Source organism: Chlorocebus sabaeus, chromosome 14 (genome assembly GCF_047675955.1).
Source record: "Chlorocebus sabaeus isolate Y175 chromosome 14, mChlSab1.0.hap1, whole genome shotgun sequence".
NCBI classification, from domain to species: Eukaryota; Metazoa; Chordata; class Mammalia; order Primates; family Cercopithecidae; genus Chlorocebus; species Chlorocebus sabaeus.
Window position 1 is genome coordinate 98,361,755 of NC_132917.1, and position 16,248 is coordinate 98,378,002.

Here is a 16,248-nt window from a genome sequence, read left to right on the forward strand (position 1 = left end):
TGAGATGTCAGGAGGAGGGATGAATGACTAATGTCTGTCTTCATTATCTTCCTTATATGTCACTTTTCTTTTTTTTTTTTTACTGCAAATAATATTTTCTTTTATATATCACTAGCTGTGAATTTTTGTCATGAGTTGTTACATAAATGCTGCCTAGGGCCATTATCCAAATGGCATGACGATTTTATGTCCACAATTCACTTCTGTATTGACAGAATTTCCCCTTTTTTTTTTTTTTTTTTTGAGACAGAGTCTCACTCTGTTGCCCAGGCTTGAGTGCAGTGGCGTGATCTCTGCTCACTGCAACCTCCTCCTCCCAGGTTCAAGCAATTCTCCTGACTCAGCCTCTCTAGTAGCTGGGATTAGAAGTGCTCGCCACCACGCCAGGCTAATGTTTGTATTTTTTAATTTTTAAATTTTTGATATGGAGTCTCGCTCTGTTGCCCAGGCTGGGGTGCAGTGGCGCAGTCTCGGCTCACTGCAAGCTCCACCTCCTGGGTTTACGCCATTCTCCTGCCTCAGCCTCCAGAGTAGCTGGGACTACAGGCGTCCGCCACCATGCCCGGCTAATTTTTTGTAATTTTAGTAGAGACGGGGTTTCACCGTGTTAGCCAGGTTGGTCTCCATCTCCTGACCTCGTGATCCACCTGCCTCGGGCTCCCAAAGTGCTGGGATTACAGGCGTGAGCCACCACGCCTGGCCCACAGTGGGATTTTTAAGAGACATTTTCCATGTCCACAGCCTGTTGTAAATGCTGTACCACTTTCTCTTCCAACAGCTTTCCTTTGCCTGCAAGAGGAGTTCGAATAAAATAAATGCTTTGCTTGATTTCTTTGATGTCCTGGATTTTCTGTAGTTCTTTATTTTTCTTCAATCTGTTCATTATACATTTAGCTTGGCGTTTCTTTTTTTTTTTTTATTTTAAGTTCTGGGATACATGTGCAGAACATGCAGGTTTGTTACACAGGTACACATGTGCCGTGGTGGTTTGGTGCACCTACCAACCCGTCATCTAGGTTTTAAGTCCCTCATGCATTAGGTATTTACCATAATGCTCTCCCTCCCCTTGCCCCGCACCCCACAACAGGCCCCAGTGTGTGATGTTCCCCTCCCTGTGTCCGTGCGTTCTCATTGTTCAAATCCCACTTATGAGTGAGAACATGTGGTGTTTAGTTTTCTGTTCCTGTGTTAGTTTGCAGAGAATAATAGCTTCAAGTTTCATTTGTGTCCCTGCAAAGGACATGAACTCATTTTTTGTTTTAAGGCTGCCTTTTTTTTTTTTTGAGACAGAGTCTGTCTCTGTGGCGCCCAGGCTGGAGTGCAGTGGTGTGATCTCAGCTCCCCGCAACCTCTGCCTCCTGGGTACAAGTAATTCTCCTGCCTCAGCCTCCTGAGTAGCTAGGATTACAGGTGTGTGCCACCACACCCAGCTAATTTTTGTATTTTTAGTAGAGACAGGGTTTCACCATGTTGGTCAGGCTGGTCTCGAGCTCCTGACCTCAGGTGATCCACCCACCTCAGCCTCCCAGAGTGCTGAGATTACAGGCGTGAGCCACCGCATCTGGCCAGCTTGGCATTTCTGTTTAATCTCTTCAGCTCTCTTAATTGCATCAATAGTTTTATTCCATAGGGCTTGCTGGTGTTTGATAGGTTCATTTCTACGTTTTTCAAATTCAAATGAATGATCCACTGTAAGCTCTTTGCCAGGAATGTTTTAGTCCACTTGACTCTGCAAGAATTGCATCTCTTTTAAAGTTTTTGTGACATTTGGATTTTCAAACTCTGAACACATTGTAGTCATTGAGAACAAACATCATGCTGTGGCTAGGGTAGATGGGCCCTAAACAGAAATACCGCTTTTGATATACACATTGAACCTTTGTAGGTCCCCACTGACCAAAAGCCAAGTTTGAGAGGAAGTCTTTTTTTTTTTTTTTTTGGAAACGGAGTCTCGCTCTGTCGCCCAGGCTGGAGTGCAGTGGCGCAATCTCGGCTCACTGCAAGCTCCGCCTCCCAGGTTCACGCCATTCTCCTGCCTCAGCCTCCTGAGTAGCTGGGACTACAGGGGCCCGCCACCATGTCTGGCTAATTTTTTGTATTTTAGTAGAGATGGGGTTTCACAGTGGTAGTCAGGATGGTCTTGATCTCCTGACCTCGTGATCCGCCCTCCTCGGCCTCCCAAAGTGCTGGGATTACAGCCGTGAGCCACTGTGCCCGGCCCCCTTTTTTTTCCTTAAAAAAACGTGTAGAGAGATGATTTGAGCTCATGTTCTCTGATGTCATATTTTGGAGGGAACCTTCTGAAAGGTTCCTTCACTGAATCTTCTGCTCACGGAGCAGGACTGTTGTTGGAGACAAATGTTCATTCAGAGGATGTGTTCTGATAGCTCTGCAGATTCATTCACTTATTTCTTGACTGCACACCCAGGTGTTTGTGCTAATCTGTAATGGCTTCCCCTTAGCTTACAAAAAGATAGCATCATTGTCTCCATGCAGTCAGTGGGGTTTGTGGAGCACTTACTGTGCGCTAAGCCCCATGCCAGGCACTTGGATAAGGAGACGAGTTTGTTCTAGGAGGTCCTTCCCTTCAGGAACTCACACTTAGGAGGAGAGAAAGGTGGACCCACAGGCCCCTATGAGCAGCAGAGGCATCAGAGCCGCTTCCCACGTCTCACTATGACCCTGCAAGGTGAACCTTCCTGGCTTGCTTGCTTGATTTTTAAAATTGAGATAGAATTCATACGCATTACCATTCACCCTTTTAAAGTGTACAATTCAGTGGTTTTTATTATATGCACAAGGTTTTGCATTCAACTCTCAGATGAGAACGCCTGTGCCCGTCAGCAGCCATGCTCCATCCCTCTCCCCCAGGCCCCGGCAACCACGAATCTACTTTGTAGCTCTATGAATTTGCCTATTCTAGAAATTTTATATAAAAGGAACCGTTTGGCAGGGTGCAGTGGCACGTGCCTGTAATCCCAACTCTTTGGGAGGCCCAGGCCGGTGGATTGCTTGAGCTCAGGAGTTCAAGACCAGCTTGGGCAACATGGTGAAAGTACAAAAAGTACAAAATGTAGCTGGGTGTGGTGGTGCGTGCCTGTAGTCCCAACTACTTGTGGGGGCTGAGGCAGGAGGATTACTTGAGCCCAGGAAGTTGAGGCTGCAGGATTCCAGCCTGGGCAACAAAGTAAGATCCTGTCTCAAATAAAATAATTTTAAAAATATAAAAATAAAAGGAACTCTGCAATATGTAGTCTTTTGTGTCTGGCTTCTTCAATATACTGTAATGTTTTTAAGGCTTATCTATGTTGTAGCACATACCAGTACTTCATTCCTTTATATGGGTGAATAATATTCCATTATATGGCTGTTTCATGTTTTGTTTAATCTATTCATCATCAATTGATAAACCTTTGGGTCATTCCCACCTTTTGGGTATTGTGAATAATGCTGCTATAAATATTTGTGTACAGGTTTCTGTGTGAAGACGTTTTCAGTTCTGTCCCTGGATATGCCTAGGAGTGGAATTGCTGGGTCACATGGTAGATTAATGTTGAACTTTTTTTTTTTTTTTTTTTGAGACAGAGTCTCGCTCTGTCTCCCAGGCTGGAGTGCGGTGGCACGATCTTGGCTCACTGCAAGCTCCGCCTCCTGGGTTCACACCATTCTCCTGCCTCAGCCTCCCAAGTAGCTGAGACTATAGGCACCTGCCACCATGCCCGGCTAATTTTTTGTATTTTCAGTAGAGACAGGGTTTCACTTGGCTAGCCAGGATGGTCTCGATCTCCTGACCTCGTGATCCGCCCGCCTTGGTCTCCCGAAGTGCTGGGATTTCAGGCGGGAGCCACCGTGCCCCACCAATGTCGAACTTTTTAAAGAGTTGCCAAGTTGTTTTCTCAAACAGCCGCATGATTTTATATTTCTATCAGCAGCATATGAGGATCTGATTACCGCCATATCTTTGTGAACATTTATTATCATTTGTTTTGTTTTGTGTTTTGAGACAGGGTCTCACTCTGTCCCCTAGGCTGAAGTGCAGTGGCGTGATCATGACTATGGTCCATGATAGCCTCAACCTTCCAGGGCTCAGGTGATCCTCCCACCTCAGCCTCCCAAGCAGCTGTGACCACAGGTGCAGCCACCACACCCAACTGATTTTTTTATTTTTTGTAGAGACAGGGTCTTGCTCAGGTTGGTCTCAAACTCCTGGGTGCAACCCATCTGCCCACCTGAGTCTCTAAAAGTGCTTGGATTATAGGTATAAGCCATGGCACCTGGCGTTATCTGTCTTTTTTAATTTAAAGTGGTATCTCAGTGTGATTTTGATTTGCATTTCTCTGATGATGAATATGTTGAACATATTTCCATGTGCTTATTGGCCATTTAAGAACATTTTTTTTTTTTCTAAATAGAGATGGCATTTCTCTATGTTGCCCAGACTGGTCTTGAACTCCTGACCTCAAGCAATCCATCTACCTTGGCCTCCCAAAGTATTGGGATCATGGGCATCAGCCACCATGCCCGACCCTATTGGCCATTTGTATGTCTTCTTTGGAAAAATGCCTATTCAAACACTTTACCAGTTTTATTTTATTTTATTTTATTTTGAGATAGAGTTTCACTCTTGTTGCCCAGGCTGGAGTGCAATGGCGATCCTGGCTCACCAAAACCTCCGCCTCCTGGGTTCAACTGATTCTCCTGCCTCAGACACGCGAGTAGCTGGGATTACAGGCACGCGCCACCATGCCCGACTAATTTTGTACTTTTAGTAGAGATGGGGTTTCTCCATGTTGGTCAGGTTGGTCTGGAACTCTCAACCTCAGGTGATCTGCCTGCCTCAGCCTCCCAAAGCGCTGGGATTACAGGCATGAGCCACCATGCCCGACCCTCTTCTTTTTTTTTTTTTTTTAAGAGGCAGGATCTTGCTCTGTTGCCCAGGCTGGAGTGCAGTGGTACAATCATAGATCATTGTAGTCTCGAATTCCTCGGCTCAAATGATCCTCCTGCCTCAGCCTCCTGAGCACCTAGGACTATAGCCAGGTGGCACCATGCCTGGCTAATTTTTTTTTTTTTTTTGAGACGGAGTTTTGCTCTTGTCGCCCAGGCTGGAGTGCAGTGGCCCGATCTCAGCCTACTGCAACCTTGGCCTCTTGGGTTCAAGTGATTCTTCTGCCTCAGCCTCCTGAGTAGCTGGGATTACATGTGCCTGCCACCACGCCCAGCTAATGTTTTATATTTTTAGTAGAGACGGAGTTTCACCATGTTGGGCAGGATGGTCTTGAACTCCTGACCTCGTGATCCGCCCGCTTGGCCTCCCAAAGTGCTAGGATTACAGGCATGAGCCATCCGCGCCCAGCCAATTTTTAAAATTTTGTAGAGATGGGGGTCTCCCTATGTTGTCTCAGCTGGTCTCAAACTCCTGCAGTGTGGTGGTTCATGCTTTGTAATCCTAGCACTTTGGAAGGCAGAGGCAGGAGGACTGCTTGAGGCCAGAAGTTTGACACCAACCTGGGCAACATAGCAAGATTCAGTCTCAACAACAAAAATAAGAATTAAAAAAAAAAAAAAAAAAAAAAAGACAATGAAACTAAGGCAGAAAGAGGTTAAATAGTGTGCCTGAGTGGTTAAGCCCAATTCACATCCCTGAGGAAGTGCAGGTGATCAGTAAACATCTGAAAAGATGTTCAACTGCCTTAGCAGTCAAGGAGCTGAAATGTAAACACCAACAGCACTAAGGGCACTAATTTTTCCTTCATCCAGTGGGGCTAAATTTGCAAAGGCTTGGTGGTGGGGACTGAGCCACACATGCCCTACTGGTGGGAGCATGAATTGCTCCAAACTTTGGGAAAGCAATTTGGCAGAATATATTATTATTATTATTATTATTTTTTGAGACGGAGTCTCGCTCTGTCACCCGGGCTGGAGTGCAGTGGCCGGATCTCAGCTCACTGCAAGCTCCGCCTCCCGGGTTTACACCATTTTCTTGCCTCAGCCTCCCGAGTAGCTGGGACTACAGGCACCTGACACCTCACCCGGCTAGTTTTTTGTATTTTTTTTAGTAGAGATGGGGTTTCACCCTGTTAGCCAGGATGGTCTCGATCTCCTGACCTCGTGATCCGCCCGCCTCGGCCTCCCAAAGTGCTGGGATTACAGGTGTGAGGCACCACGCCCGGCCAACATTGGGTTAAATCCTACAGTGCACAACCTCCCTCAAAGAATTATCAACCCAAGATGTCAGTTGTGCTGAAGTTGAGAAACCCTGGCCTAGGGAAAGGAAAAAAAGAATAAACACCAAACTGCTAGCTTTTTCCTTACATATCTGTGCTGTTTGACTTATAATGTACATTTATTCTGACAACTAAAAAGTATCCTATAAAAATAATAGTAAGTTTATTGAGCTGGTAAAGACAATGATGGAGCAGGGTGGCAGACTGTTCCCCAAGCCAACTGTTTCCAAAGGAGACCTGAGGGCCTGGGTGTGAGTGAAGAGTGGTGGGAGGTGGAAGCAGCAGGGGATGAGCAGGGATATCCGGGGAGCCTGGCCCTGACCTTGGAGCTCATTCACACAATCTAAATAATCCCAGAGTGAAGCTGAGGTTTTCCTGAGTTGGATGAGGGCCTGCAAAACTTTCCTATTATTAGGCAAGCCTACTATGAGAATGAGAAGCCTAAACTCAATTTCCATTTTATAGCCTGGAGTAAACCATTTCTCGTCAGGCAGCAGGGAATCATAACATATCAGAGCTGAGTATCTCATTGGTTTGCTGAGGGGCAAGTTAGTAGGTGTTCCTCAGGAAAGGGTTTTGTGGTCAATTAAGAAGGGAAACTCTGGCTTAAACTGCAGGTAAATTAAGTAAGAGGTCTTTGCTGCAAGCCTAATCAGAGCCTTTATTATGCTAGCGTCCATCTCCAAAAGGGTGGTCATCAAATGCAGGACCTCCCTGTCTTGACCAAGTCCTTTTTCTTGAGATGATATCTTGAGACTTGGATGGCATGGAATACACTTTGGGAAATAGTAACCTAGTTGAACGACAGTTTTACTGATGTAGAAATGGTGGCCCAAAGGATAAAAAGTGGCTGAACTAGCTACTTTCCAGACCAATGCTTTTTTCTCCTGCCAAACACCTTAACCACAGTTGCAAATTAACTACAGATCCTTGGGGAACATTCCTCAGAATTTTTCCCCAATTCAATTTGGAGGGGTTGCAGTGGAGGTGAGGGAGAAGGGAGTAACAGTGAAGCCATTCAAAGCAAAAACCATCCTTAAAAAATTTTGGCCTTAGAATACAGGTTTTTTTTTTTTTTTAAATTGGTGGAGGGGGCACCCAGGAAGACCAGACGTGCTCCTGTGAAGCAATGCTCCACCACATCCTTTTGAAAATCTCATAGCCTGCATGAGACAGGTGGGAGCACCTGAGCCTTCAATTCTCCCCAAGTTGCCTCCAGTGGATCTCACTGGGCCAGGAGAAGCCCTATAAACTGGTTTTGTATATTTTATACAAGAAGTAAATTCACTAAAATTCCTGGACCCTACTATATACCAGACCTCTGCAAGGCATTGGAGATTCAATGATAAGCATAATTCCCACTGGAACGGGATTTTTCTGTCTGGTAGGGAAACTCAGATACCGCATGCAGCCGGCCTGTCACAGGGTTATACTGACTAAAGCTCATCCCAAGAAATGTGCACATCTTGGCCGGGCACGGTGGCTCATGCCTGTAATCCCAGCACTTTGGGAGGCCGAGGTGGGTGGATCATAAGGTCAGGAGTTCTAGACCAGCCGGGCCAACACGGTGAAACCCCATCTCTACTAAAAATACAAAAATTAGCCGGGCGTGGTGGCGGGCTCCTGTAATCCCAGCTACTCAGGAGGCTGAGGCAGGAGAATCGCTTGAACCCGGGAGGCGGAGCTTGCAGTGAGCCGAGATCGGGCCATTGCACTCCAGCCTGGGCGACAGAGCAAGAATCTGCCTCAAAAAAAAAAAAAAAAAGAAAAAAAAAGAAAAAGAAATTTGCACATCTTAGCCTGGCGGCAACGGCAAGCTAGAAACAGACGACGTTTTCCGTTTCAAACAAAGAACTCCAGTCACAGCAGGCTCTGACTCCATTTCCTAGTATCAATCCCCCTTCCTGCTCCTCCTCCCTTGGGAGCCTCGAAAAAGAGTGGCCACTTCCTCCACATCACCAGGGCCTTGGTCCTGGTAGGGGGTCCCGCCCCCGGCCCTGTCCTCCTTCCCAGGCCGGGACCTCCGCGCCTCCTACACACAGTACAACTCTAAATAACAGGAAAGTGGGCCAGGACTGCAGGTAGGTCCCGTCCAATGCGACAGGCTCGCGACGGCTCACTCACTGCCACGAGAACCAGCCCTGCCACCAACCAGCCTAGTAAGGAACGCAGTGAGCCCACTTCTAAATTCAAATCATTTGGGTTTCACTAAGTCTCCTGACAGACGGGGACTTCATGACTTGCATCAGCAGCCTCCACGTTTGCAGAACACGGACTACCGGGCCAGACACGTAGGAACTCCAATGTGGTGCAGCCGCTGAGCTCCAGGGACCAAAACGACTTTCCCACCTCCCAGCTTTACTAAAGAGCAAACCCGCCCCCAAGCCTCTGCCCCTGCGCGGTGCAGGAAGAGGCAGAACTGGGCATGCGCAGTTTCCGTCCCCGCCACCGTCGTGGGAGTGGGCGGGCTCGAGGACTGGGAGGAAGCGGAAAGCTGACCGGGAGGAGAAAGAAGCCCGCCCCCGGAAGTTCCTCCTGTCTCCGCAGCTTGTTCCCGGAACTGCTGCTGCTAGTCGAGGACGCGATGGCTTCAAGGTTACTTCGTGGAGCTGGAGCGCTGGCCGCGCAGGCCCTGAGGGCTCGCGGCCCCGGTGGCGTGGCTGCGGTGCGCTCCATGGCATCTGGAGGTACTCGGCTCGCCGGGCGTGCCAGGGACCAGACTGTTGCCCTCCTAGGGTGGTCCCAGGGCGGCCAAGCGGGGCTTGCCGTGCAGCTTCTCGAGGTCCCAGTGGCCGCTTACGACCCCGAGTGCCTCAGGTTCTGCAGGCATCTCCCTGTAATTCTAGACCGCTGCTCCTGCCGCCCCCCGAACTGACTCCGCTGCGAAAGTATCCTAAACAGAGGTGCCGGGTGACCTTGGGAGGGACCGGGACTGCCACCGGGATGGGGAGGGGTCCGGCCGCCTTTCAAACCTGCGCCCACCTCAAGCTGAGTGGGTTCTACGTGCCTTTAGACAAATGTCGACAAATTGGCCTCGGTAGTTGGAGAAAGAAAAGCTCCTAGGCCAGGCGCGGTGGCTCACAACTGTAATCCCAGCACTTTGGGAGGCTGAGGCGGGCAGATCACCTGAGGTCAGGAGTTCAAGCCTGGCCAACATGGTGAAACCCCGTCTTTACTAAAAATACAAAACTAGCCGGGCGTGGTGGCACGCGCCTGTAATCCCAGCTACTCGGGAGACTGAGGCAGGAGAATCGCTTAAACCCGGGAGGCGGAGGTTCCAGTGAGCCAACATCGCGCCATTGCACTCCAGCCTGGGCAACAAGAGCAAAACTCCGTCTCAAAAAAAAAAAAAAAAAGAAAAGAAAAGAAAACAAAAACAAAACTCCCCCCAGTGCTGTCGCTTGTGTGGATCGAGACTTGGTGATTCCTGGGGGACCATGGATATGAGTAGCCTTTAGGAGCTTGTGAGCCCACTAAAACTTATACAGAAGTTTCAGGGCGACATTTTCCTTGTTCATTTCTGTTTGTAATTTTTCTGTCAATCATTTCGGTCAGCGTTGTAATTCACGTATCTTCTTTTAGGTGGTATTCCCACCGATGACGAGCAGGCAACTGGGTTGGAGAGGGAGGTCATGCTGGCTGCAAGGAAGGGACTGGTAAGGAGAACCTCCCTTCTGTGTCTTCTGTGGAACTTACGGCCTTGGATGTGTTCATAGTAATCTCCTCTCTCGGAGTATTTGATCCAGGAAACTTGGCTTATGGGAACAGTCCCCTGAGCTTCCGGAAGGTAGAGCTTATTTGGCATAATGGTTCAATTCTTGTTTTTTTTTTCAGGACCCATACAATATACTGGCCCCAAAGGGAGCTTCAGGCACCAAGGAAGACCCTAATTTAGTTCCCTCCGTCACCAACAAGAGAATAGTGGGCTGCATCTGTAAGTACTTTACCTCGATTTTTTATCCACTTGCTTAATATATCCTACAATACAGCAGTCTGTAAGCTGCCTCAGATCTTCAGTGTGTGAGTGCATGTTGGTAAGTTTCTGTCAGGGTCTTGACCCTCTCAAGCCTCATTATGCCTGATAGTTCATCCTTACTGGAAAGAAGTGCAGCACAGCAGTAAGACTGGCTCACTGGGATTGCGGCATGAAGGAGTACCCACCCAGCAAATATTTATTGCTGTACTGCTTCTATGCCAGGCATCGTTCCAGACACTAGGAATACCTACCAGAATGGACCCTGCTTTGCATTCTGCATAGGCAAGGGAATTGTTAGAATTTACAGTGACCCTAATACAAGGTCAGTTTACTCATAGGTGAACTCAGAGCCTCAATTTCTTCATCTGAAGAATGAGAGGAGGGCTTGAACTGATCTCTTAAGATGTCAACCATAGGCTGCTTGTGTATCAGAGTTGTCTGAGGAAAAGAAATTCATGTTGAAAGCCTCCCTTTTTAGGCTGGATGACCCTCAACTACCTTTTTTCCCTTTTAGGTGAAGAGGACAATACCTGCGTCTTCTGGTTTTGGCTGCATGAAGGCGAGGCCCAGCGATGCCCCCACTGTGGAGCCCATTACAAGCTGGTGCCCCACCAGCTGGCACACTGAGCGCTGGTGCCCCACCGGCTGGCACACTGAGCGCCTGCACTAAGTTACTCAAAATGTGCTATAAAGTTTCTTCTTTCCAGTAAAGACTAGCTGTTGCATTGGCTCCTTCTCCCATAGATGGCTGGTCTTACTTCTTTCCTGTATTCTTTGGGAGTCATGGAATATTCTTATTTTGGGAATAGCTATCTGTTAATACTAGCTTGTCATCCACTTAGTGAAAGTGTGTAACCAGTGTATAGTGCTTAGATTAATAATAAGAATAGATTGACAACCCGTAATGCCATGAATGGGACCACCTGGTATGAGAGAAGGGGGCGGGCTGAGGAGTCAGGCTGCCTGAACTTAAAATATTGGCTCCATCATTTGGCTCTATCCCTGTGGACATGTTCTCAGTGGTCAAGTACAACTACAAAAAGGTAAATACCTTGTGAGGTGCTTCATATGTAAAGAGCTGAGCGGATAGTAGGGCCTCACGGTATCATCATAGAGACAGGGTGGCCTTGTGAAGAGAGTTTTAGGGATTTTGAAGTCTTGAGGTACCCAGGTGCAAAGTAAGAATTCATGGGGATACCAGCAGCAAAATTCAGAATATGGAATGATTTCAGAAATCACTGACCATGTTTCTTCAAATAAATTGGAAGGAGTCGGGGGAAAAGGTAGGGAGATCACGTGGAGAAACAGATAAGGGAGATACCAGTCAGCAGTGTGCACGCCTTGTTTAGATCTTGATTTGGAAACAATTATGAAGGAAAAAAAATTGAGAAGAATTTGAGCTCTGGACATTTGATATGTAGACATTTACTATACTTTCAGGTATTTATGTAGGTTTTTTTTTTTCATGCTTGAGATACGCATGGGAATAAGGGAGTGGAGAAATGCCAAAAAAGCCCACTTTAGCTGCTTCATACCTGTGACACCTTGGGACAAGTTAAAATCTCAAAAACCTCTTATCTACAAAATAGAAATACCTTTTCATTTTGTATGGAGATTAGCCAGAGGTGGCTTCAGTTACTATCTTCACAAAATTGGTCCAAACTAGGTATTTCAGTGGGAGCTGATAGAGTCAGAGAAAAGCCCCTTCCCCTCATCTTGCCCATCCTGAAGGTGTAGTCAAAGCTATTGCTTCCATCCTTGTTGTTCATGACCTGTTTCCAGGAAATGCCCAAGCACTGACCTGCCATTTGAGGCCCTTTCCTCTGGGAAGGGGAGCTGTCAGATAACCCCCTGTGAGCTCTAACCCCTACACGCCCGTGAGATTAGTCTGCTGTCACTTAAGCCCACCGGTGTGGCTGGCCTGCCTTTCCCTTTCCACATCTCTTCCAACTCAGACTCTGCTGAGGGGGACTTTTGACTCCCCACATCATTAATCCAATCTGTTTTCTCCCTCCCTCATCTCCAAGTCTTTGCTTTTCTTTTTAAAAATTTAACCAATTTACTTGTAAAGAAAAATGGGCTGGGCATGGCGGCTCACGCCTGTAACCCCAACACTTTGGGGGACTGAGGTGGAAGGACCACTTGAACCCAGGAGGTCGAGGCTTCAGTGAGCTATGACCGTGCCACTGCACTCCAGCCTGGGTAACAAAGTGAGACCCTGGCTCAAACCAAAAGAACAAGCGGAAAGAAAAATCTCCAGTACATTTGCAGACAGTGGCAGGCAGAATAATGATCCCCCAAAGATGTCCACGTCATAAATCCCTAGAATCTAAGTATGTTAGGTCACATAACAAGAAGGCGTAGAGTCTGCAGATGGAATTCATGTTGTTAATCAGCTGATCTTAGAATAGTTACTCCCAGATTATCCAGGTGGATCCAAAAAGCACAAAAGCGGCAGAAGAGAGTCAGAGACGTGACTCAGAATGGTCGGAGAAATGCAATGTTGGTGGCTTTGAAGATGGAGGAAGGGGCCCACGAGTCAAGGAAGGCAAATAGCCTCTAAAAGCTGGGAAGGGCAAGGAAATGATACTCTAGTCTTCAGAAAGGAGCGGAGCCCAGCTGACACTTTGACTTCAGCCTAGTGAGACCCACAGTAGACTTAGGAACAGTAACATAATAAACTTGTGTTATTTTAAGCCACTAAGTTTGTGAACATTTTTTATGGCACCAGTAGGAAAAGAATACACAGATGAATAAATTCAACCCCTGAGTCAGTGGGTCTCATGTTTAGCATATTTTAGAATCACCGGGGGATCTTTTACAACTCCCAGTGCCCAGGCCACACCCAGACATTGGCGTGGGACCCAAGCATCAGAAGTTTAAAGTGCCACAGGTGCTTCCGACAGCAAGGCTAAGAACTGCTTCAGGCTAACCATAGCTCGCTGCCTTGCCTCATGGTAGCTGGGAGCCCTAGTGGTAGGGGGGAAATAATGTTCTCCACTAGGAGGACAAAACATTCGCTTTTGGGCAGAAGAGGGCTCCATCTGAACCTCTGGCCACTTAGCAGCTTAAACTGGATGCCATCTCCACTCACCAAGGTAGAATATAGGCCTCTTTTTTTTTTTTTTTGAGAAGGAGTCTCGCTCTGTCGCCCAGGCTGGAGTGCAGTGGCTGGATCTCAGCTCACTGCAAGCTCTGCCTCCCAGGTTTACGCCATTCTCCTGCCTCAGCCTCCCGAGTAGCGGGGACTACAGGCGCCCGCCGCCTCGCCCAGCTGGTTCTTTTGTATTTTTTAGTAGAGACGGGGTTTCACCGTGTTAGCCAGGATGGTCTCAATCTCCTGCCCTCATGATCCGCCCGTCTCGGCCTCCCAAAGTGCTGGGATTACAGCCTTGAGCCACCGCGTCCGGCCAGTCCTCACTCTTAACTGTATTAAACTCTCTCCAAGTACACAATGAAGAACTTTTTCCCAGGGCCATTTGAAAGTAAGGTGCTCTGATGCCCCATCACACGCTTGTGTATTTCTTACGAAGACATTCTCTTAATACCCACAACATAACCATCAAAATCAGGAAAGTGTGATTTCTATATTCCTACCATCTAATCTTCAGACTCATTCAAGTTTTGCTAAAAGTTCCAATAATGTCTTCTATAGCAAAAGGACTCTGCTCAAAATCACGCATTGCCCTTAGTTGTTCCATCTGGAACAGTTCCTGTCTTTCCTTGACTATCCCGACTTTGACACTTTGAGAATTACACCAACAACTTGGGTTTGTCTGTTTCACACTGGATTCAGGTTACGCATCATGGGCAAGGGATGCTGCACCCTTCCTGGGAGGCACATGATGCCGACTTGTCCACTGCTGAAGAGGTTCACTTCCATCACTCGATGAAGCTAATGTCTCAAACTTCTCCACTGTGAAGTTGCTCTTTATTATCTTTGTTTGTTTGTTTGTTTTTTGAGACGGAGTCTCGCTCTGTCGCCCAGGCTGGAGTGCAGTGGCCGGATCTCAGCTCACTGCAAGCTCCGCCTCCCGGGTTTACACCATTCTCCTGCCTCAGCCTCCCGAGCAGCTGGGACTACAGGCGCCCGCCACCTCGCCAGGCTAGTTTTTTTGTATTTTTTTAGTGGAGACGGGGTTTCACTGGGTTAGCCAGGATGGTCTCGGTCTCCTGACCTTGTGATCCGCCCGTCTCGGCCTCCTAAAGTGCTAGGATTACAGGCTTGAGCTCTTTATTATCTTATGAGGCAATACCTTTCAACTTATCAGTATGGATTCATGCTTTCTTATTTTTATTCAGTGGATTATAATCCATGGCTATCATTATTTATTTTTTGGTGTTTAATTTGTTCCAAATTTGGCCAGTGGGAACCTCTTCAAGCTGGCTCCTGTGGCCTTTTGACATGCCTCTATCATTCTTTGAGCATTTCGTTTTTTGTTTTTGAGAGTCTCGCTCTGTCACCCAGGCTGGAGTGCAGTAGCACAATCTCGGCTCACTGCAAGCTCTACCTCCTAGGTTCACGCCATTCTCCTGCCTCAGCCTCCCGAGGAGCTGGGACTACAGGCGCCCGCCACCACACCCGGCTAATTTTTTGTATTTTTAGTAGAGACAGGGTTTCACTGTGTTAGCCAGGATGGTCTCCATCTCCTGACCTCATGATCTGCCCGCCTCAGCCTCCGGAAGTGCTGGGATTACAGGCATGAGCCACCGCGCCCAGCCTCTTTGAGCATTTCTTTTTATTTTCTAGAATAAAATGTTCCAGGCTCATCTTCCAGGCTGTGAATAAACCCGTGAGGAAGTTGCTATTATTACCATCCCCATAATAGATACGGGGAAGCCTCGGGACAGCTCTGGAATACACAGCTAGCAATTTCTTGTGGCAAGATTGTGAACCCAGACCATAGCTCCAGACCCTGAGCTCTTTTTCCCCCACCCCAACTTTTAAATTTTTATTTATTTTTGAAACAGGGTTTCTGTCACCCAGGCTGGAGGGCAGTGGTGTGCTCATAGCTCACTGCAACCTTGAAATTCTGGGCTCAAGCAATCCTGCTGCCTCAGCCTCCCAAAGTGCTGGGATTACAGGCATGCACCACCACACCCAGCCCAATTTTCTATTTTAAAATAATTTTAGACTTAGAGAAAAATTGCAAAATATAGTAGAGTTCCTACTTACCTTTCACTCAGTTTTCCTTAATGTTAACATCTGGCACTACCATAGCATAATTATTGAAACCAGGAAATTAACACTGAGGCAGTACTATGGACTATGACCAGCAGACCCTTTCGGGATTTTGCTGGCTTTCCTGGTAAGGTCTTTTTTCCAACCCCAGGATCTCACATTGCACTTGGTCTTTCCTTGTCCCCATGACCTGCCACTTGTGAACAAGACAACTCTCTCTTCATTTGTGGACTGCCCTCAGTTTGGGTTTGCCTGCTGCTTGCTCCTGGTTAGATTGAGGTGTTGCGAGAATACCACAGGCAAAATCAGTCCCCTCTTAGTGCATCATCAAGAGACAATGACTTACGGCCAGGCCTGGTGGCTCACGCCTGTAATCCCAGCACTTTTGGAGGCTGAGTCAGGCAGATAACTTAAGGTCAGGAGTTCGAGACCAGCCTGGCCAACATGGTGAAACCCCGTCTCTACTAAAAATACAAAAATTAGCTGGGTTTGGTGGCGAGCACCTGTAATCCTGGATACTCAGGAGGCTGAGGCAGGAGGACCACTTGAAGCCAGGAGGTGGAGGTTGCAGTGAGCTGAGATCTCACCACTGCGCTCCAGTCTGGGCAACAGAGAGAGAGTCCATCTCAAAAAGCAAAGAAAAAAGGGGGAACAGTGACTTACGGCCAGGCTCGGTGGCTCATGCCTATAATCCCAGCACTTTGGGAGGCCAAGGTGGGTGGATCGCGAGGTCTGGAGATCGAGACCATCCTGGCTAACATGGTGAAACCCCGTCTCCACTAAAAATAAAAAAAAAAAATTAGCCAGGCATGGTGGCGGGCGCCTGTAGTCCCAGCTACTCGGGAGGCTGAGGCAGGAGAATG

The 16,248-nt window shown here is 47.6% G+C and overlaps 1 protein-coding gene and 1 pseudogene across 1 annotated transcript; one reads left to right on the plus strand and one right to left on the minus strand.

Moving 5' to 3' along the window:
• Positions 1-715: 715 nt before the first annotated feature.
• LOC119625928 (probable ribosome biogenesis protein RLP24 pseudogene) lies at positions 716-2,538 on the minus strand (annotated as a pseudogene).
• Positions 2,539-8,703: 6,165 nt separating this feature from the next.
• Positions 8,704-10,946, plus strand: COX5B (cytochrome c oxidase subunit 5B). The gene is made up of 4 exons (XM_008008069.3): positions 8,704-8,914; positions 9,810-9,883; positions 10,062-10,161; positions 10,718-10,946. Exons 1-4 carry the CDS (start codon positions 8,812-8,814, stop codon positions 10,828-10,830), a joined length of 390 nt encoding a protein of 129 aa, XP_008006260.2. The 5' UTR covers positions 8,704-8,811; the 3' UTR covers positions 10,831-10,946.
• Positions 10,947-16,248: the final 5,302 nt, after the last annotated feature.